At 41.4% G+C, this 23,420-nt stretch overlaps 1 protein-coding gene across 1 annotated transcript in view; it reads right to left on the minus strand.

Annotated features, from left to right (window-relative positions):
* LOC116306212 (dnaJ homolog subfamily C member 13) overlaps window positions 1-23,420 on the minus strand; it is a 76,944-nt gene that overhangs the window by 2,837 nt on the left and 50,687 nt on the right. Inside the window, exons 50-71 of the mRNA XM_089037291.1 lie at window positions 17,612-17,747; window positions 17,134-17,318; window positions 16,130-16,204; window positions 15,581-15,697; window positions 14,939-15,118; window positions 14,426-14,489; window positions 13,870-13,973; window positions 13,202-13,315; window positions 11,518-11,634; window positions 11,237-11,290; window positions 10,656-10,776; window positions 9,322-9,413; window positions 8,244-8,343; window positions 7,786-7,860; window positions 5,880-6,080; window positions 5,363-5,444; window positions 4,512-4,554; window positions 3,415-3,510; window positions 2,340-2,417; window positions 2,195-2,266; window positions 1,145-1,252; window positions 111-254 (exon numbers count right to left, since the gene is read on the minus strand). Of these exons, the coding sequence (XP_088893417.1) occupies window positions 111-254; window positions 1,145-1,252; window positions 2,195-2,266; window positions 2,340-2,417; window positions 3,415-3,510; window positions 4,512-4,554; window positions 5,363-5,444; window positions 5,880-6,080; window positions 7,786-7,860; window positions 8,244-8,343; window positions 9,322-9,413; window positions 10,656-10,776; window positions 11,237-11,290; window positions 11,518-11,634; window positions 13,202-13,315; window positions 13,870-13,973; window positions 14,426-14,489; window positions 14,939-15,118; window positions 15,581-15,697; window positions 16,130-16,204; window positions 17,134-17,318; window positions 17,612-17,747 (2,358 nt within the window). The remainder of the gene's footprint in view (window positions 1-110; window positions 255-1,144; window positions 1,253-2,194; window positions 2,267-2,339; window positions 2,418-3,414; window positions 3,511-4,511; window positions 4,555-5,362; window positions 5,445-5,879; window positions 6,081-7,785; window positions 7,861-8,243; window positions 8,344-9,321; window positions 9,414-10,655; window positions 10,777-11,236; window positions 11,291-11,517; window positions 11,635-13,201; window positions 13,316-13,869; window positions 13,974-14,425; window positions 14,490-14,938; window positions 15,119-15,580; window positions 15,698-16,129; window positions 16,205-17,133; window positions 17,319-17,611; window positions 17,748-23,420) is intronic.

A 23,420-nucleotide genomic window follows, 5' to 3' on the forward strand; every position in this document is an offset into this window, starting at 1 on the left:
GTGAATATAGCAGCATATGACGTAAATTGTGACCAATGAGCGCGCCGGATTTATTATATTCACTTATGTAAAAATGCTAAATTCTATTATGACCTAATACTATGGGTTACCTGTGCTACCAGTTCGGTATGGTTCTTCTCAAACATCTTGTACAAAGCTTCACATACTAGATTAGCGACATCGGGTCTTGATTCCATGGCCTTGATCATGTAACTGATACCATCATTGGTGGCGGCCATGCTACGCACACATATCTATACAAACAAACACACAACACTTATATCACTCTACTATACCATATATACACTGAAACTATATGCATGGCTATGATAATTGGGATACTTTAGATGTGACATGCTAAATAGTTTCCTCTCCTATCAACAATAAAGTATGCTACACTTTGACATGTTGGCTGATTGAGTATGTTTTGAATTTGTGTATCTGAGCTTAGCAGTAACGAGACCGTTGCAACAAGATATAGAGAACCCAGATATTGCTATCACTAACAGTCTCCTGTAGGTCGGTGATAGAGTATTGGACTACTTCGACCATACGGCGGCCATTTTGCCAGAAGGCAAAACAAAACAAAGATGGAATATATATCTTGAGTATTGTGTGTTTTTCTTTCTTTTATGGGTAAAGGTGATCGATGTGCCGTCCTAATCCTTGTGTAACAAAGCATAATTTCCCCCCTGGACGCCCCATAATGCCTTGCGATCCAAGATGGCCGCCGAATTGTCAAAGTAGACCATTCCCATAAGGGACTTTTTTTTCCGAGTTCCCCTACTTTCGCTGTGGCACCCTGAATATTTTCATCTCCTAACAAAGGGATGTTCTTATGTAACAAATCATCTAATGTCTCAATGCCTGTGTGACTCAGGGGAGTTGACGATAGTAGAATGTAGTAGGATGAAGGGTATGAATCTGCTAGATATAGTGTTACATCAAAAGGCCAGCAGTTGCTTTACTGCCAAACATTTACAAACGTTTTTAGAGCAATGGCGAGGCAACACCTTCTCCTCAGATATATCTTATATATATTTTGGACTGATCGGGGCTTGAATCCACGAACTTGCGTATAACAATCCGATGCTCAACCAACTGAGCTAACGGTTGTGGCTATCTGTTTCTGTAGAGTCCTTACCTCATTATCAGACAGAACATGGATGACTTGTACTGCTGATTTAGGTACTCCATTGTTTGATGAACCCATGCTCTTGAATATAGCGGGAATGTGACCCAGACCAGGAATCTATGAAACAATTGAGAAAGAATAACCAACCATAAGAAAAACAAACAAATAAATAAACAACAAACCAACCAACAAACAAACAGAAAGAAAAATAAGCAAAAACTAGCAAACAAAAAACGATCAAGAAAACAAACAAACAAAAACGATAAAAGAGAGACAAAAAAAAAACACAAACAAAAGACAAAAACGAACAAACAAACCAAACAAACAAATAAAAAACAAACATAAACAAACAAGCAATCAAACAAGCGGCAGTCAAACAAACAAAAACAAGCAAACAAAAAACGATCAAGAAAACAAACAATCAAACAAAGACGATAAAACAAACACAGACAAAAAACACGAACAAAAGACAAAAAACAAACAGAGACAAAAAATACACAAAAAATTAAAAAGAGCCATATTGCCCCTAATGCCTAATCACAGACCTTATGTAAGTTGAAGATATATTCATAAAAATGCGAAAATCCAAAAAATTTTCGAAATTGGATGCATTCCTAATTTTTAAATGAGTTTTGAAAACGCGCCTTTTCATATAAGGACCGCGCGTAAGGGGGACAGGTGCGATTACGTCATCGGGGTGATACGTTCCAAAAGTGAAAGACTTGCGCATTCTTCCAAGTTGGATTCACTCGTACGATAAGTAAAAGCTCAATATTTCGGCATTTTTTCTTTCTTAAAACTTTTAAAAACAGCACTCTTGACCCACAAAAAAATTGGTGTATCACCCCGATGAAATTTCGAGAGTGAGCGGACACGAGAATTTTGCCAACTTTTTTGTGCCGTAAAAAATCAGGAATTCGTTTGAAACGAAATTTTTTTTGAAAAACGCGTTTATGACAATGTGAGGATTTGTTCTAAATTGTTCTGTAATCAGGCATTAGAGGCACTTAAAGACTAGAAAGATTTAACAGGCTCCCAATACATAGCCAAGTATCTTACCTGATCTGCCAAAGTTGGCTGGGCGGTAAACAGACAAAGAACAGCTTGAGTAATAGTCTCCAAGTACTGACTCTGTTCAAAAAAACATTCATTCAATCATTAAAAATATTCGAAATACTTGATGCCAGTTCCAATTTCGACTTACATCTGGACTCGTTTTGTTGACTGTTTCTACGAATTTCTCCAGCAGAGCGTGTAAAAATTCTTTAGGATTACGTAACACCTAGAAAGGAATAAACAAGATGACGTGTAAACACATTTACTCACATTTACTCCGACGAAGGACTAACGTCCGAAACGTCAGTTTCTAAACATCACAAACCATAAGGTGTATTAAGTTAAATCAATTCTCCTGACGTGTAAACAGATCGACCAAAGGAAACCTGTGAATTCCGACCATAATTAATCGATGATGTAACACGATGACATGAACTATCAACCATCAACCGATAAAGAAACGACCAACCATTAACCGACCACCGACCATGAATGGTGGATTTAAAAGAGGCTTTGTACCATCACGTGATGGCGGCCATGACAGGAGGCACAACAATAGAGTTGTTCTCCCCTGCGAAACTGAATTCTTTCTCATTTAAATTAGATTAGACCAGATTCAATTGTTTCTGCCTCCTGTCATGGCTGCCATCAAGTGATGGTGCAAAGCCTCTATAGTGGCATGTATACAGAGTAGCTCTTCATTGAATTCCAAATGAAATTAAGAAGTTGATTTTTGCGGAGGGAAGAAAACCGGAGAACCCGGAAAACCCTCGAAGCACAGGAGAGAACTACTACTCTTTCCAGTAGACCGAAGCAGTTGTAATTTTTTATATCACCTTCGTAGCGTCTGTTATGTTAACCGCAAGTGCATTTCAAACCGTCCACGTGATGCCAATGTTGTGCCACACCCCATTTTTTTACATCACGTGATAAAAACTCGACTGCATTTTGGTCACGTGGTGTAGAAAAACTTGGCATCACGTGGTCGATTGAAATGCACTTGCGGTTAACATAAAAGATGCTACGAAGGCGATAAAAAATCACAACTCGGTGTACTAGGAAGAGTATTAGCAAGCAAGAATCATTCAAAGAACTCGAAAAATCGAACAACCGATTAACAATCCACTGGACAGTCAATCATCGCCATCAAAAGGTCGCCTGTTGGAACAGACTGATCAACCAATCATCTCTTGTTGCCAAGGAAACCTACAAAGTTAACTTACCCAAGCAGGTTGTTGTATGAAGAGACGTAAATAAACACCACCAATAGTGAGCTCGCCTTCTGCTTCATTGAACTTCACTGTAAAGTCATCAGGAAGCTGGAAAAATACACACAAGAAAATCGTCTCACTCCCTGTCTGTTAGAGTCAAAAGGGCTATATAATAATAATAATAATAATAATAATAATAATAATAATAATAATAATAATAATAATGGTTTAATCAATAGAATCCACGAGGTGGCTCTTCTCCTATTAATAAAACTATCTAATTTACAATAACATACACACAAGATAAATTTACGATAAACTATGAAGTTATAAAATAAATTAGACATAATAAGAAATAAGATTGACATAATTACTATTGGATTATTCTAAGCTAGACAATTATTATACATAAATAAAAAGGACAAAAACTGAAGATACTGGGGCTACGCGCACCGCCCCCAAGCAACCACCCCAGGTCGAGATATTCGGGGCAACAGACAAAGAGAAAACTGTTCAAAATGCCACGACCCAATAATTGCCCAGGGTATATTTCTCCTTTGGGATACCTTAGTACATTAGTTATAGAAGACAACATTGCTTTCGTCAAAAAAAGATATCGAAATAAGTGAACTTCCAAAATTTTCAGTGCAGTAACATTAAACGATAAAAAGCTACAGCTGTTTGAAATTAGAAAGGTTTGTATGGAAGCAACAACCAAGGGCCTACCAGCCTTACTATCATGCTTTCGTTACATTTCAAATGCTTATAACTCTGCAGGGATTTAATATATGAAAACACAACTCTCCAAAATTACTAATTTAGACATGGTCTTTCTAATGAAAATATATTTTTGAAATCATTAATTGTTCGTGGTGCTCGTTCCCAGTCTTCCTTTTTTTCATGGCCAATCTATTACGAAATCATCAAACTCATTAGCATATTGGAAGTATAAACCTTTATATCTTCAAGACACATCACTCAAATATCATTCAACTATTCACTCCACGTAGAATCAATACTGCGAATATTGAGTTAGGTGTTATAGGCACACTAACTCAACAGTAATCACTGATAGTTTCTGGTTAATAAATTACATCAGTTGAACATACTTTCCATTGGATGTCCAGATTCTCCCTCTGATTGTGATAATGTCTGGAATAAAGTGATCAATCAAAAGAAGGTTAAGCCAATTTTTTACATATAACGCGGGGAGTGGCGAGAAGAGTCACAAGAACTATGGAACCAAATGCAAATTGTGAACTAATGCAATATCCTGTATTATATAAAATAACTATTATAGATCTCGCATTCTGATTGGTTATGAGCGCGTGCTTCTATGATAGCACACAGTACACGCGCGCACTTTCAGCTTCGTCATTCCTATCTAAAATAACGGTCATTGTAATTTATTCTATGAAAGAAAAAAGCTTGCTTGCTGTGCTGTGTGAAGTCACTTGGGGATTGGCAGAACACTCGAGAAGTGTCGAGAAGCACTCCGCTAAGCGCTGCGTGTTTCCCCTAACACTTATCTCGTGTTTTTGCACCCCCCCCCCCCCCCCCGCGCTTTATAACTGCACACAGCACGCGCGCACGTTTCCTATTTCTTCATTTTTATGAGTAATGAATGCTACTGAAAGTTCGAACAGCCAAATATCTATGCCAAGTTGCCGATTTTAGTTACATGTTGAAGTTTTGAATACATTAGTTCAAGTGAAAATTGCATAGTCGTGAATCTAACTGGGAAATGTATCACTGACCTTATCTGAGTACGAGCGAGTATGATGAATCGTGGTCTGGCTTGGGTACAACATACCTTATGTGGTGTTGTTCGCACCCAAGATAGACCAGATTACACGAAAAAAGGCCTATCGCGCAAAGGAATAGCCAGTGAGAGAAGAATGAGTGCCAATTCCATGGAAAATGTTTTCCTACATTTTACTATTACTGATGCATTATATACCTGTCTTTCAGCTCCTTGACGACACCACACACTTTCTCTCGGGCCTCGTCGTTCCAGATGAGCTCTGGATTCTCGTGCGTTGCTTCGTTGATAAAGGAACGAATAAAGGTGAAGTGTTAATAACTATAAGGGATACTATGGATTAAAAGGGAACGAATGAATGGATGGACGAACGAAAGGATGGATGGAAGGATAGTTGGATGGATGGTATAAACATATGGTACGTAACAATACATGGATGGATGGATGGATGGATGGACGGACGGACGGATGCATGGATGGATGGATGGACGGACGGACGCACGGATGGATGGATGGAAGGAAGGACGGATGGATGGGTGGATGGATGGATGGACGGACGGACGGACGGATGGATGGATGGAAGGACGGACGGATGCATGGATGGATGGATGGACGGACGGACGGACGACCGGAAGGACGGAAAGAATTAGAAAGCTCATGAGAATGCAAAGAAACCTATACCAAAAGTAAATTGTTTTAGATTTTCTATTGTTACCTTCAAACATATGTACACAAGCTTCAGCACTATCTCTCATAGCATCCATGAAGATAGGAGGCAAGAACTTGGACAAGATGATCTTGACACGCGGTCCAATCAGCTTGTCTGACATCATCTTGGCGAATAACTCAGCTGATCGTTCACGTACGGTAGGATTCATTCCATTACAGAACAGATCCATTAAGTAGATTAAGGCACCTTAACACAAAAAACAATCCATTACTTTATTATTATCTATATATTATCATTAAGTTATAGGCTAATATAGTTTTTTCTAGGAGGACCCTCGTGTTAACCACTTTGTGACTCTGGTATCCTCAATAAGGACTGATCATAACTGTTATGATTATTTATTGGGAATCAAGGTTGGCGTGGCGGTAGTACCGTCGCCTCAACTCTGGGGTTCTCGAGTTCGATTCCCTTGATTTGAGGGATTGTCTTCAGGTTCTCCGATTTTTCTCCCACCTCGAAACCTAACACGCTAGATTCCAATACAATCTGTGAGTTAACCGTGCCCTGACTTAGATCAGCCCGGAGGTGGTTACAGGGGTCAATCTATGAGTTAGCCATGCCCTGACTTTGATCAGCCTAGAGGTTGTTTCAGGGTTCAATCTGTGAGTTAGCTGTGCCCTGACTTAGATCAGCCCAGAAGTTGTTCCAGGGTTCAATCTGTGAGTTAGCCGTGCCCTGACTTAGATCAGCCCAGAGGTTGTTTCAGGGTTCAATCTATGAGTTAGCCATGCTCTGACTTTGATCAGCCTAGAGGTTGTTTCAGGGGTCAATCTGTGAATTAGCTGTGCCCTGACTTAGATCAGCCCAGAAGTTGTTCCAGGGTTCAATCTGTGAGTTAGCCGTGCCCTGTCTTAGATCAGCCCAGAAGTTGTTCCAGGGTTCAATCTGTGAGTTAGCCGTGCCCTGTCTTAGATCAGCCCAGAAGTTGTTCCAGGGTTCAATCTGTGAGTTAGCCGTGCCCTGACTTAGATAAGCCCAGAGGTGGTTTCAGGGTTCAATCTATGAGTTAGCCATGCCCTGACTTAGATCAGCCTAGAGGTTGTTTCAGGGTTCAATCTGTGAGTTAGCTGTGCTCTGACTTAGATCAGCCCAGAGGTTGTTTCAGGGTTCTATCTGTGAGTTAGCTGTGCCCTGACTTAGATCAGCCTAGAGGTTGTTTCAGGGTTCAATCTGTGAGTTAGCCGTGCCCTGACTTAGATCAGCCCAGAAGTTGTTCCAGGGTTCAATCTGTGAGTTAGTCGTGCCCTGACTTAGATCAGCCCAGAAGTTGTTCCAGGGTTCAATCTGTGAGTTAGCCGTGCCCTGACTTAGATCAGCCCAGAAGTTGTTCCAGGGTTCAATCTGTGAGTTAGCTGTGCCCTGACTTAGATCAGCCCAGACGTTGTTCCAGGGTTCAATCTGTGAGTTAGCCGTGTCCTGACTTAGATCAGCCCAGAAGTTGTTCCAGGGTTCAATCTGTGAGTTAGCCGTGCCCTGACTTAGATCAGCCCAGAAGTTGTTCCAGGGTTCAATCTGTGAGTTAGCTGTGCCCTGACTTAGATCAGCCTAGAGGTTGTTCAGAATATCGTGAAATTTGAACTTGCAGTAGAATTCAACTTTAATTAAAACTTCCCAGAGTTCAGGGTTTGATCTGCAATTGAACTGAAAATATTGTGGAAACTTAAGGCGTCTCTGTGCAGTTAAAATGGGAGTCATCTAATGTGGTCACATGCTGAACCACCTTGAATTCGTAACCATAATCACACATTTTTAGAGAAACTGAAGGCAATTCCTTCTATTCAGATATTTTAACACCTCGAGTGTTTCTGGTCAGGTACAGTAGTCTCATATTCAAAAAAACTCATCCAATGTGGTGGATAGCTGAGTGAGGAAAAACACAATGCTACATTACCTTTGTACATCGCTTCCTTAACGATCTTCGTGTTGGAACAGAGAGCATGAAGGGTGTCTACCGTAAGAAGCTGACCTGAGAGAGAAATAAACGATCAGGAATAATAACCTTGATACTCAAATGAATAAAATCTAGCAGTTTTAGAAAATCGCCGAGTGTAACTGGTGGGCACGTGCATACTGAAATCGCTAAGCAGCTCAATCTGGGGGTTAAAATAAAAGAATTCCCGTTTCTTGAGGACTGGAATCTTTTATGATGTTAATACGTTCAATTGTTTTGGATTTAGTGCAAGGGGTCTATGGTTATACAACAGTTTCCTTGAAAATAAATACCTCCCTTAAAGCGCGTTGAGCCATCCTTTCTTCTATTTAATTTTTACTATCTAAATATAAGTGTTTATCTTTGCATTCGCCGTTTAGGCAAAGAATGGTTATTAGAATCTTAAGTAATCTGCTTACTTGAAGTTAGAGTATGTAGTGTTAGGAGTAGAAAACCAAGGATCTCGGAGTCAGCGATGCTGTTGACACAGTTCTTGTTGGACGTTACACCAGATATTACCTACAAAAGGATCATCACAGATAATGAATAATGGTGGGCTAAGAAATCAGTATTACTACTGTATTATATACTACTCTAGTAGACTGACCCTTCCTTACCTCAAGTGCATACTACTCTAGTTGACTGACCCTTCCTTACCTCAAGTGCATACTACTCTAGTTGATTGACCCTTCCTTACCTCAAGTGCATACTACTCTAGTTGACTGACCCTTCCTTACCTCAAGTGCATACTACTCTAGTAGACTGACCCTTCCTTACCTCAAGTGCATACTACTCTAGTAGACTGACCCTTCCTTACCTCAGGTGCATACTACTCTAGTAGACTGACCCTTCCTTACCTCAAGTTAATACTACTCTAGTAGACTGACCCTTCCTTACCTCAAGTGCATACTACTCTAGTAGACTGACCCTTCCTTACCTCAAGTACATACTACTCTAGTAGACTGACCCTTCCTTACCTCAAGTGCATACTACTCTAGTTGACTGACCCTTCCTTACCTCAAGTACATACTACTCTAGTAGACTGACCCTTCCTTACCTCAAGTGCATACTACTCTAGTAGACTGACCCTTCCTTACCTCCAGTGCATACTACTCTAGTAGACTGACCCTTCCTTACCTCAAGTGCATACTACTCTAGTTGACTGACCCTTCCTTACCTCAAGTACATACTACTCTAGTAGACTGACCCTTCCTTACCTCAGGTGCATACTACTCTAGTAGACTGACCCTTCCTTACCTCAGGTGCATACTACTCTAGTAGACTGACCCTTCCTTACCTCAGGTGCATACTACTCTAGTAGACTGACCCTTCCTTACCTCAGGTGCATACTACTCTAGTTGACTGACCCTTCCTTACCTCAAGTGCATATTACTCTAGTTGACTGACCCTTCCTTACCTCAAGTGCATACTACTCTAGTTGACTGACCCTTCCTTACCTCAGGTGCATACTACTCTAGTAGACTGACCCTTCCTTACCTCAAGTGCATATTGTTGTAAGGTGGTTGCTCCTGTTATCCGTAGCAGGGAGAAGATCATCTTGAAGTGGCCGATGCACTGTGCTTCAGTACCTATGGAAATAGTGATATAGTGATATTAAGTACCAAGGGATAGTAAAAACCCTAGCACCAAAATATGCTTTTACATTTACTACGGTTTTCGATATTCTGCGAACTCAGGCATTTCAACCATTTATTTTGAAATTAGTTGGAAGCAGTCAAGAACATAAAAGGTACCGACTGATTACTTTTGTATGTTTATGAGAATATTTGAAATATATATTTGTACTGCGGTTATAATGTATCAAATTGAGCTGATCCTCACAGTATATGAAGCAACTTATGCAGCTGCAAATTGAAAGATTCAGAAAAAATTCCGAGTCTTGAACGGGATTCGAACCTGTGCCCTGGCAATTCCAGTGCCATGCTCTAACCACTGAGCTCATACGAGAGACTTCAAGGACACATTAGTTGGGTTTATCGGCCCGATAGGAGATATATATATGTGTATGAGAATATATATGAAATATATATATTTGTACTACGGTTGTAATGTATCAAATTGAGCTGATCCTTGTATGTTTATTTTTGATTGACGGCAGCGAAAAACCAAATTTCAGGGTCAGTGCAGCTTATAACTACCGAATTCGCAGAATATCTTAAACCGCATTTATGGCAATGGCGACGGTTTGTAATGAACTAGTATTTGATGTTTGTTTTTTATTGTAAATTGTTGCTGCTGCAAGAAGACACAGCTACTGTAGTTGTTGCTATTGTTACTGCAAGAAGACACAGCTACTGTAGTTGTTGCTATAGTTACTGCAAGAAGACACAGCTACTGTAGTTGTTGCTATTGTTACTGCAAGAAGACACAGCTACTGTAGTTGTTGCTATTGTTACTGCAAGAAGACACAGCTACTGTAGTTGTTGCTATTGTTACTGCAAGAAGAAACAGCTACTGTAGCTGTTGCTATTGTTGAGGTTTTCAAGGCGTATGTTGTGGTTTCTGTATTTGTCGTTATGATTATCAACATCATTGGTTAATGCTGTGTTGTTGTAGTTGTTGACGTCTGTGTTATGGTTATTTTGGATGAAGATGATGATGAAGATAATGATGATGCACGTTTGTAGTGGTTTTACTTGTTGCTATAGTTATTTTGGATGACAATGATGATGATGGCGACGACAACGATGACTGTGTTTGTAGTGTTTTTTGACGTTATTTATGGTTATTTTGGATGATGATGATAATGATGATGACAATGATTACTAGTGTCATATCCCCCTATTCCTGTTCATAGCCTATCGTATTACCTGGGTTGTTCTTGATGACATTCCTTAGTGCCTCCAGCGCCATGACAGCCTGCCTAAGTCGTTCTTTATTGGCTTTAGCATCAAGCTCTGAGGCGGTCAGTGCCATCAACGAATGCAAATACTGATGCAAAACAAAGACAACATATATGAACAAACTTTCACGACAAACAAGGAAGGGATATCCCAATCCAATCTCAAGTCTTGAGCTTGGCAAAATCCCAGTTCCACAGATAGATGACACCGTTTAACTCAGACGTGCATAACTTAAGACAAATTTCCCCCTGCAACCCCTTATCGTCTCTCGATTCTTCATATCTTCTCTTCTCTAGTCTTGTTCTGAGAATATTCTGAAGTGTGAGTCTTTGATTTTTAACTCAGCGACACAAGCGCATGCGCCTAGAGCCAAGAAGAAAAACGAAATTTTTAACCTTGAGCATCCACAGGAAGCCCGAGTAATTAGCGACATGACAAACCTATTTCCCGTTCCCAGTGACCTAAATCTTATTCATACTGCGCCAGAATAAAAGCAAATCCCATTTTACCATTTCAGGACCCTTAGTAGAAGAAGCAATGAAGTTTACCTGTGCGTCTGAGCCTAAGTAGTTGACCAGTTCTAGAACGAATTTCTGTGGAGCCTGGAAGATGAAAATTATAGATCATTTATAGACTCTTAAGAATAAGATGCTTTGTTATTGATTGCTTTTAGATCTTTTACCAAGAACAGTTAACCTATTTTTAGCATCCTCAAGCTGCTAACATTTTACTTGCTTGATTTGAAATATTTCCCATGATCCCCAGCAGTCTCAGCTTTCTGGGCTTTTGGTGACCACTTTGATTGAAGTGAGTATATAAGTGTACGTACCTCAAGAGGGAATGTTGGTTGTTCATTATAGATCCGTACAAAGATCTCACCCACGATTAGCTCCTTCTCATGGACAGAAAACGTGAACTCGGCTCCAAACGAAGTATCTCCCTGGATCTAGGGTGAATACATGTGCAAGTCATACTAAGTAATCGATTGATAAAAAACCCTTTAAATTTTATCGAACCCTAAAACAACTTTGGAGCTGATCTAAGTCAGGGCACAGCTAACTCACAGATCGTACCTCGAAACAACCTCTGGGCTGATCTAAGTCAGGGCATGGCTAACTCACAGATTGAACCCTGAAACAACCTCTGGGCTGATCTAAGTCAGTGCACAGCTAACTCACAGATCGAACCCTGAAACAACCTCTGGGCTGATCTAAGTCAGGGCACAGCTAACTCACAGATCGAACCCTGAAACAACCTCTGGGCTGATCTAAGTCAGGGCATGGCTAACTCACAGATAGAACCCTGAAACAACCTCTGGGCTGATCTAAGTCAGGGCACGGCTAACTCACAGATTGAACCCTGAAACAACCTCTGGGCTGATCTAAGTCAGGGCATGGCTAACTCACAGATTGAACCCTGCAACAACCTCTGGGATGATCTAAGTCAGGGCACGGCTAACTCAAAGATAGAACCCTGCAACAACCTCTGGGATGATCTAAGTCAGGGCATGGCTAACTCAAAGATAGAACCCTGAAACAACCTCTGGGCTGATCTAAGTCAGGGCATGGCTAACTCACAGATTGAACCCTGAAACAACCTCTGGGCTGATCTAAGTCAGGGCACGGCTAACTCACAGATCTAACCCTGAAACAACCTCTGGGCTGATCTAAGTCAGGGCATGGCTAACTCACAGATTGAACCCTGAAACAACCTCTGGGCTGATCTAAGTCAGGGCATGACTAACTCACAGATTGAACCCTGAAACAACCTCTGGGCTGATCTAAGTCAGGGCATGACTAACTCACAGATTGAACCCTGAAACAACCTCTGGGCTGATCTAAGTCAGGGCACAGCTAACTCACAGATCGAACCCTGAAACAACTTCTGGGCTGATCTAAGTCAGGGCAAGGGTAACTCAGATAAAACCCTGAAACAACCTCTGGGCTGATCTAAGTCAGGGCAAGGGTAACTCAGATAAAACCCTGAAACAACCTCTGGGCTGATCTAAGTCAGGGCAAGGGTAACTCAGATAAAACCCTGAAACAACCTCTGGGCTGATCTAAGTCAGGGCATGACTAACTCACAGATTGAACCCTGAAACAACCTCTGGGCTGATCTAAGTCAGGGCATGACTAACTCACAGATTGAACCCTGAAACAACCTCTGGGCTGATCAAAGTCAGGGCATGACTAACTCACAGATTGAACCCTGAAACAACCTCTGGGCTGATCTAAGTCAGGGCACAGCTAACTCACAGATCGAACCCTGAAACAACTTCTGGGCTGATCTAAGTCAGGGCAAGGGTAACTCAGATAAAACCCTGAAACAACCTCTGGGCTGATCTAAGTCAGGGCAAGGGTAACTCAGATAAAACCCTGAAACAACCTCTGGGCTGATCTAAGTCAGGGCAAGGGTAACTCAGATAAAACCCTGAAACAACCTCTGGGCTGATCTAAGTCAGGGCACGGGCACAGATCGAACCGTCATGTCAACTAAGTATCATCAGCACTTACCCCTTTTCTTAGGGCCGTTTGCTGTCTTTCAAGATATTCAGTCAATTCAGCTCTTGTTCCATTGTCCCATATCAGGTAAGGGTTTTCAGTGTTACTATTCAGGGTTTTCAACAGCTGTCAAGAGAAAAAAGAAAAAAAAAAAATATTAGAAATGCGGAAGTTAAGCAGCTAAAGGGTATAGACTGAACGAAACACATCGTTGCATTTTCTTGGGGGAGGGGGTAAGGAGACACCTTACAGACAGCAACGATAAAACACCGGGTATTTCCGTTAGCAACATCTGCGAGCAACGGTGCCCTCAATTTTGTAGAACTAAGTTGGAGACACTTGTTTTACAAATATCCTACCTCTTTAGGAGTATCATTAGACAGTTGTCGTGCTATGTATGGTGTTATTAACGCGGACAGACAGACACCAGGTGCCTAGGTGTACAATCTAGTTCATTCCTATCCTACCTCTTTAGGAGTATCATTAGACAGTTGTCGTGCCAATGGTGTTAATAACGCAGACAAACAGACACCATATGCCTGGGTGTACAATCTAGTTCATTCATATCCTACCTCTTTAGGAGTATCATTAGACAGTTGTCGTGCTATGTATGGTGTTAATAACGCAGACAGACAGACACCATATGCCTGGGTGTACAACCTAGTTTATTCATATCCTACCTCTTTAGGAGTATCATTAGACAGTTGTCGTGCTATGTATGGTGTTAATAACGCAGACAGAGATTTCCTGATGGCTGGGTTTTCTGGTGTGACATTTTCATCGGCTGCAATAAGCAATGGAAGTTCTATGTTAACGTGAAAACGGTTGCACATTTTGTCAATCTATTTACAACGGGTAACAAAATCGCGTATCTTGTGGAGCAAGAACGATCACTGCTCGTAATATCTCATCGCAAGCACCAAAAAAGTGTTGCAAATAGAAAACCGAATACTTATTTCACGCAACAAAGAAAGACTGTTGCGCGCGGATTCAAATTCAAGTAATATATCAAACACAAGAAACATTTTTTCATTCGATTTACAGATAAAAATGCGGATCTAATTAATGGGGTTGGAAGCATTTCCAAGAGAGTCAAAAGACAAAAACCTGGCGGCAATCTTGGTGCCGTTAAATCATTTAAAAATGGATGCTAATGAGAAACCTTTTGTTAAATGGCACAAGCGCTCCCCTGAGAGGCCACGATGACATAACGTGCGATAAAAGAATAGTACTTACGTAAATATCCTCCAAGTCTTGCCAAAGCATTAACACATATATGAGCCAAGTTATTAGCGACTTCCTAAGATAAACGAAACATGATAAGTGACGTACAGCTATTTTAAAAACTGAGTTTGAAGAAGATTTTGTTGCATGTTGCATATTGTTTATCAAGCTCGAATTTTACAATAACTAATAATCATCAATAAGAGGACAGACGGCTACGCCTCGTGGATCCACACTACTTTGACAATGTGATGACGCAATTTATCGTCAATAAGAGGACAGACACATAAAAAACTGATGTCTATTTGTTAAATACATTATATTCATGTATAAATAATGTAAGCACAGAAGAAAATATACCGTAAAAACATTTAGACAAAGTTTGGTAAAATTCCATTTCGTTGTGACTTTTCATTTCGGACTTGGAATGCAATATGCAACATTTGACATGTTACATGCAACATACTACACGCAACATGCACATACTACATGCAACAAAACCACTCTTTGATTCGTCACACTCACCTGTTGGTTGGATTCAGCACTTTTTTCGACTCCACTCTCTTCTAAAGTGTAGTCATAGTTGAACAAGTACAGCAACAAATGCCATAATACTCCTGCTTGAAGCATCTGTGTCTGCAGCCAGAAGTCCACACTGAAAGCGCTCACACACTCAGCGGCAACTGAGCACAGGTTGGGCAGGTTCTGTAGGAAAATAAATACAAAAAGAGTTAGAAAAAGGTTAGACCGTAGGCAATTTAAGTTATAATTTTATTCAGTAGCTTCAGACAGTAACACACACACACAAAAAAGCAGCAGAAAAGCGGAGGTGACGGATGTGCCACGGCAAAGCGACGAGACATAACAAGACCGAGAAATAAAGAGGAAGACGAATATTGAAAGTGAAATTTAGTTTTAGTGAATTTAGTTTTAATTTCCACAGGACGAACTTTGTTTGGTTAAAAGATATTGTTTGACCCTTATTTTTGAAACAGTATGTAGCGAGCCAGATTTATTATATTGACTTGCGTAAATTATTAATATTTATTAGTCTTATATCTATTTCACAGGTTTAGTGACTTCACTGTAACATACAATATGGCTACAGAAGTCTACCCCTACATTTCCCATCTCCTCACGATATCTGCTTTAGGCTAAACCAATTACCTTGTAGTATAAACGGCTGCACATATCTTTGATAATGGCTGGCATTTCTGTGATCTTCTCCCTGGATTCTTCAAACTGCGCGGACACAGCGAAACACTTGGTGATGTGAATACACACCTAATAAAACAGAGAAGGAGAAAAAATACTTTGATTTTATAAGTGAACCATCACTCCCTGTAAGGGGCTCTTCCGTGAGTTTCCCTCCATGCGCACTATCTCTACATTCATTTTTTACAGTATACAACACTCAACTCAAATAATGATTTTTTTTTGACTTGGCCAACCTCACTACACTAAGAGAAATTCTTCCCGAGACGAGGTCTCACAATAATCACAGTTTACGCAACCCGCGAACCTATTTTAAACGGGCTCTACGCTCTTGGACGACACGTGATTAAATAAACTACTTTAAAAAAACCTACGGCTTTTTTAAATGTAGAGCCAATCGTTTTAAAAACAAAGTGTATCGGTATTTGAACAAATTATAAACAAACTCCGTTTTCAGAATATATATTTCTTTTATATATTTCCTTTTATATATTTGGTTACCTGAACAGCAATCTCATCTGGTTTGGTGAAGGAAGAAATGACTTCACAACATCGAACATATGCTTCCACTAGGGCCTGTAAAGCAAAAGGAAATAAGAACAAAAATCAGCAACTGACGGGATTTCATGTTGAGGGTTAGGCGAGGACAGACATGGCACTTGGTAACCTCACCGAATGGCGCAGCTTACAGCGTGTAGTGATAAGGGAAATGGTTGCACACAATGGACCTTCTTGGCTCGGGCCTAATATTTTTCCATTTCCGACCAAGTGTCATTCCTTTGAAAGTAAGATTTTTTTGTTTGAGTTGTATCAATATTCATGTGTCTTCTCATGTGCAACCGTTAAACAAAGAAATGATACTCCAGGGAATGACACCTGGTCTAAAATGGGAAAAGATTACGCCCGAGCGCACACTAGCCGAAGAGGTCTATTTAGGACTAACAGCTAACAGAATAGTATATCAGTTTAAAGAAGGAATGCAGCAAAAAGATGGTTTGTTGAGTGATAGATTCGTAGTTTGTTTCTCAGTAGCTCTACACGCTTGTTTCAACTTCTTTCCAATCTGCGTACACTTAGCTCTTATTACTCTTACTACAGAGTAATGATGGAGAGAAGAGGTAAAGTGCGCACTGTTAGCTTCCTTGAAATCCTGTTTTCTAGCTAAAGGCACTACCAGCACTGACTTTGGTTTCGGTAACTACATCGATTTTATTTGGGGATTTTTTTAGCAAAGGAGAGAGTTATAGAGCTGTTAAGTGTGACGTAATTCGAACAAAAAACGACTTCCGGGTCCAGCTTAATAATTACTTCTACAGACATTTTTCTGTGTTTTTTCTTCATAGCAGGATTTTCTGTTCATATATCTAATTGTTGAAGGTAGAGAATAAATCCTGGGAATACGTGGTGGCAAGATTTTAGAGATCTTTTGTGTGATTGGACCCGGAAATACGTCACAACTTAAAAGCCCTATAGAGAAAGTATATTTCTGAAGAAAATCGTCTTACCTCGAGACCATTGTCTCTTCTGAGTTCTTCAGCATTAAGTGCAGAGCAGTTGATAGTATGATACGCTAGTTCACTGGCAGCAGTCAATAGAGGTGCGTCCTTAGAGAACAGTGAACTGTCATTGGTCTCCATGCGTATGGTCTTGATGAGCATTGGGTAACCTGAGTATTTGTATGGGTGAAGCTCTGGAACAAATGAGAACATGAAACGACTATAAGTCACATGATTTTGATGGCTGTAACAAGAGGAAAGGCTAGTGGAGACGAGACGAGACGAGAAGAAAGGAGACGAAGGGAGAAGAAAGGAGACGAGAGAAGATGAGACAAAACGAGAGGAGAGGAGAGGAGAAGAAAGGAGAGGAGAGGAGAGGAGAGGAGAGGAGAGGAGAGGAGAGTGACAGACATATATACAGCAATGTAACAGACAGACATACAACAAATCATCATCATCATCATCATCATCATCATCATCATCTCACCATCTTTGTATCTTTTGAATAAAATAGACTGTGCTTTGAGAATGAGTACAATATTATGTGGATCAGGACCATGAGTACGTCGTGATGTCTTGGAGCACAGGAACTCATACGCCTTGTTAACTTTCTCAAAGACATCCTGTACAATAAATAAACAAAACATCATGGGTAAGATTTAGAAAACGCAAAGTTTCCAAAGCGGACTGTAGATTATATGGATTCAAATTTGTCTTATACATCTATTGTTGATACATCAAAATGGATTCGTTCGGAGATGTGAAATCTGACATCTGAGACCGAGTAACACGCTGCAAAATATAATGTATTCAATGCGTTTCCTTTAAGATTGGAATATGAATCAAGACCTTTGAGTTAGGAATGTCATTTTTCGTATTTTAGCCATAAAACATAAAAGCACAAAAACCCGACAGACGTTTTTTGAAATAAGTGTATACAGGTAATGAATCAGATACGGACGGTAAAGGCTGGTTTACCGACGGTATCAGATGGAGAACGTTATTAAAATGAGTAGTATAGGGGATGAGGGTTCCAGCGCAACGACAACCGGAGGATTACCCGTCTAAAGTACCCCCCTCGATTCGTACCGCGATTACCCGCATCCCGCGTCTATGTAAAATATGTTAGTCTATATATGGAGTGCGAAGATTGTAAGAGAACTTTTAAGAAAGAAGTGGACTTAAAGAAGCATTTGAAGATGAAGTCGAAATGTATGAGCAGCTATGATTGTGGATGTGGTAAGAAGTTTGAGACTAAGGTTAAATTGTTTTGGCATTGTCAGGATTGTGAGTATGACTACGACGATCTGAAAAGGGTCTGGAATTAGGTATAAGATATTTCCTAATATATAGATGGAATCCCAAAGCAATTTCGAAACGGTGTCAATACCCGGCAACGGTGAGATTAACGTTAGACAGTTTTGGCGTCAGTCAGAAAGGAAGGTCAAGAGAACGCTTCGAAAAGGTATAGAAGAATTAGGAGCCCTGAAAGCAAGCATAATGGTAGAAGTAAGTTTATCAAAAGATGAGGTAACGACGACAGCAATGTTGCGATCGAAGTCACTGGTGATATTAGAGTCCACGAATCTGGATAGGTCACTCAGCGAAGCCTTAGAAGCAATAATGGAATCGCTGTCTAACTACACGAAAGAAGGATCAGGTTGGACAGTGGAGGAGGTAGAAGGTATGGAGGTTAGCATGGCAAGGTACGTGCCGATACGAGGAGGAAGTTACGTACCCCTGCCGGTGTGGGTAGAAAGGAAGAAAGCCATAGTGAACGTAAAGAATGACGACAACCGCTGCTTTATGTGGGCAATACGATCCGCACTGTATCCAGTAGATAAGGATCCCTGTAGGATAAGTAAGTATCCCACAGACGATTTAGAGTGGGATGGTGTGGAATTTCCCATGCAGTTGATAGACATCCCCATATTTGAGGAAATAAACAATCTAGCAATTAACGTTTACGGAGTCAGAGACCAAACGATAGTACCACTAGTGTTGTCAAAGAGTAAAGGAGAACGAATACACCTTTTCTACCACGGCGGACATTATTCGTGGGTTAAACACATTAGCAGACTATTTTACAGACACACCAAACACAAAGGTAAGAAATACTTCTGTGATTGCTGCTTATTATCCTTTACCAGCGTTAAAGCTCTAAAGGATCACAACGAAATATGTCGCGGAGTCGAAGAAGTGGCGCAACGGATCCAGATGCCCACAGATAAGAACCTATCCTACTCAGACCATCAAAAGCAGATGCAGGTGCCTTACGTGATATATGCAGACTTTGAAGCGTTGATAACTAAGGAAGAGCAGAAAAGTGGCGCCACGAATAAGGTGGGATTGCACGAGATCTGCTCCTTTGGTTACATAGTAGTCAGATCAGATGGTAAGGCCGACCCTCCTGTAATTTACCGAGGTAAGAACGCAGCTAATGAGTTTCTAGAAGCATTGCGAGAAGAGGAGGAAGAGATAAGAGAACAATTAAGACGTCCAAAGAAGATGGAATTTACCAAAGAGAACCAGGAGGCTTTTACCAAGGCAAAGAAATGCCACATTTGCCAACATACGCTTCTCCAGTTTGGAAGACGAGCCAAGAAAGCGTGGGACGAAGATGGAAAGTATCTAGGAGAAGCTCATTTTAAATGCGGGAAGTATGCTAAGAAAGGTGAGAAGCCGGGAAAGCCCTCCACGCATTGCATTCACTGCCACAAAGCATTTGTTGAGGATTTCTATGTGGATAAGGTTAGAGATCACTGCCACATCACGGGTAAATACAGAGGAGCGGCTCATTGGAAATGTAATATAAACTTCAAAGTAAATCCAGAAATGGAAATACCCGTATTCTTTCACAATTTAAGGGGTTACGACAGTCACTTACTTTTACAAGGAACAGACGGCTCCGAAGTAAAGTGCATACCCAACAACAAAGAAAGGTACATGTCTGTAACCGTAGGCAAGCTGAAGTTCTTAGACTCGCAGCAGTTCATGGCGGACTCCTTAGCAAACTTGGTTAAATACAACACGGAGTTCCCCATTTCCAGTCAATACGGCGCGGAAAGGAAAGGAGTCTACCCATACGAATACATGGATTCCTGGGAGCGATTCGAAGAACCCCTACCACCCAAAGAGAGATTCTACAGCACCCTAAACGAGTCTGGTATAAAGGACGAGGAGTACCAGCATGCGTTAGATGTGTGGGAAAAGTACTCCTGTGAGAATATGGGAGAATACCACGACATCTACCTACGTTCAGACGTAGTGCTGCTCGCAGATGTTTTCCAAAGCTTTCGAAAGATGGCAATGGAATACTACGGGTTGGATCCAGCGAACTTCTACACGGCTCCTGGGCTTAGTTGGAGTGCACTTCTAAAGAAGACAAACGCGCAACTGGATCTCCTAACAGAATACGACATGTACCGCTTTATGGAAGACGGTATCCGCGGCGGTGTTTGCGGACCCAGCAGACGATACGCCCGCGCAAACAATCCCACGGTGGAGTACGACCCGGAGAAGCCAACCACATACATCTTCTACTTAGACGCAAACAACCTCTACGGTTGGGCAATGTCACAGTACTTACCTGTACGCGACTTCGAATGGGATCCAGTGAAGCCGATAGACTTCTACATGCAGGTAGGAAAGGAGGAAGACAAGGGTTACGTCTTAGAAGTGGATCTGGAGTACCCAGAGCACTTGCACGACGCACACAATGAGTTCCCATTAGCACCAGAAGCAATAGAAATACCATTTAAGCAGCTGAGTCCGCTGCAGAGGGAAATGTGCCCTGGCTACAAGCCCTACAGGAAGCTAACGATGAACCTGATGGACAAGCGAAAGTATGTGGTGCATTACCGCAACCTGCAGTTCTATGTACGCCACGGCTTACGCGTGAAGAAGATCCACCGCGTTTTGAAGTTCACGCAGGAACCATGGATGCGCTCCTACATTGACTTTAACACACAAAAGCGTACACAGGCAAAGAATGACTTCGAAAAGAACCTGTTTAAACTAATGAACAATAGCGTATTTGGTAAGACAATGGAGAACATCCGCAAGCGCGTAAGCATAAAGATAGCCAGCACCAGAGAGGAAGCAGAAGCATACGTATCACAGCCTGGATTCGTTAGATACGTAGAAATGTTAAACTTCTACGTGATTCACATGAAGAAAGCGAATCTATTCCTGAATAAACCCGTATACACGGGGTTTACAGTGTTAGACCTATCAAAGCTACTCATGTATGAGTTTTACTACGACAAGCTAAAACCGAAATACGGTGATAAGTGCCGCCTCTTATACACCGACACCGATTCCTTGATACTAGAGGTGCAGACGGAAGACATTTACGAAGACTGTGTTCCCGACATCGATGAATACGACACCAGCGATTACCCACGCGACCACTTCCTTTACTCCCCTAAAAACAAGAAAGTAATCGGGAAAATGAAGGATGAGATGAAAGGAAAACCCATCGTGGAATACGTGGGCCTGAAACCCAAGATGTACAGCGTGCTAAAGCTGGACGGTGTAGAAAAGAAAGCTAAAGGCGTAAAAAAATACGTGGTTAAGAAGGACATTACGCATGAGTCCTACTTAAAGGTCCTGCGTACGCGTAAGGAACAGCGACATAAAATGAACAGCCTGCGCAGCTACGGACATCAAATACACAACGTTACACAGGAGAAGGTGTCACTGTCTGCATTTGACGGTAAGAGGTGGATGTGTGATGATGGTATCCATACGATAGCATTCGGACATCACACGATAAGCAGTTCTTCTTTGACGAACCCACGTGTGGGGCCATCGTGAAGATAATACAAGATGGGCTGACCCTTCTTAGCTATCGCACTTCGGATCTGGTAAGTTTCCAAAGACCAATTAGGATCCGTAGCTCTTTTGGATCCTCCTTCTAATTCACCCGGCTCATAGAGATATCGAACCGTGACATTACCTAATCTTTTTTCATGGGGGAAGACCGCCCTCGAACTTCTGACGAAGGACTTGTGTTCCACATGTTTCTTTTTTATGGCATCCTTGGGTTTCATTCCCGTAGCCCTGGCCGCCTCGTTGTTCAAAGCCGCGACGACCTGGGGGAGCCTCTGAGTCCATTCCCTGTTGCGTTTGGAGGGATCTTCCAGCTCTTTCCAATACTGGTACCCAAAGAGACGCTCAGCCAAGGTTTTATTAAATCTTTCGACGATGCTCTGACCCCTGTGGTACTCAGCTTTGGCTCTCCTAATTTTAGTGTCGTGGTCTTTCAGGGTCTTAGTAACCACGCCCATGAACTCCGTTCCCGCATCCACTTGCAGCAGCTTAGGCCATTTCAAGACGCGCTTATAAATCCTACCTAGGGCTTCTGCGACTTCCCCAGAATCCTTGCTGGTTATGGGTTCGGCGTCCTTGTATCTGCTTGCGATATCAACTACGGTCAAAGCGTATCTATAGGTCTTTTTTCTCACCTTATCGTGCGGTAAGAAAAGCAAATCCGCCTGATGAACTTCATTGGGGGTATTTACGGTGAAGCTGGGTCTGGGAATGTACTTAGGCACGGGAAGATAAACCTGCCAGATGGTTTGTTTTTTCAACCAGTTCTTAGCCGTTTCATCTGATACCCTGGCCGCGGTCGCGAGTTTCTTGATAGCTGACGCTCCTTTCCAATAGCCTTCAGGCCCATAGTAAATCCTTTTAAGTTTGTCCTCTACGCGGCCCATTATATGAATTCCAAAACAAGATTGATCTTACGTCCGTTAAAATCCACCGTCTTTCCGTCCACTTTAATGGTGATGTTTATGCTTTCTACCAAATTAGACAAGTCATAGCTCAAAGAAATGGGAGTGTATTCTACCAGGTCAAATGGATTACCTTTGGGTAGAAACTTGGACATAAGAGAAGACTTTTCTCCATTGTCGTAACTATGGACTAAATCGCAATGGACTTCGTAAGAGGATGCGACTTTCCATTTTACATCATATGTACTGCCGCTATTTATCGTGGTACTAGTAAGACCCAGGAGTTCTACCAATGGACTGTCCTTTAGATTGACGCTCCCATTATTTTTCTTGAATTTCATTTCATGGGGTAATCCTGTGGTAAGAGTATATCCATGCTTTGCTAGCTCCTTAGCCAGTGTTATAGGGGTGTAATGGGAATCTGGTAACTTTGGCTTTTGGGAATTCACAACGACAAAGCCATTAATCAAATTATACCAAGAATTGTATAAAGAGCAACTAACCAACCTTACCTTACAGGCTTTGATGGGGGGATTCAGATAAGTGGTAAAGTTATTT

Source organism: Actinia tenebrosa, unplaced genomic scaffold (assembly GCF_029948245.1).
Source record: "Actinia tenebrosa isolate PJP-AT-01 unplaced genomic scaffold, QUT_ActTen_1.0 PGA_scaffold4__44_contigs__length_22323623, whole genome shotgun sequence".
In the NCBI taxonomy this organism is placed as follows: Eukaryota; Metazoa; Cnidaria; class Anthozoa; order Actiniaria; family Actiniidae; genus Actinia; species Actinia tenebrosa.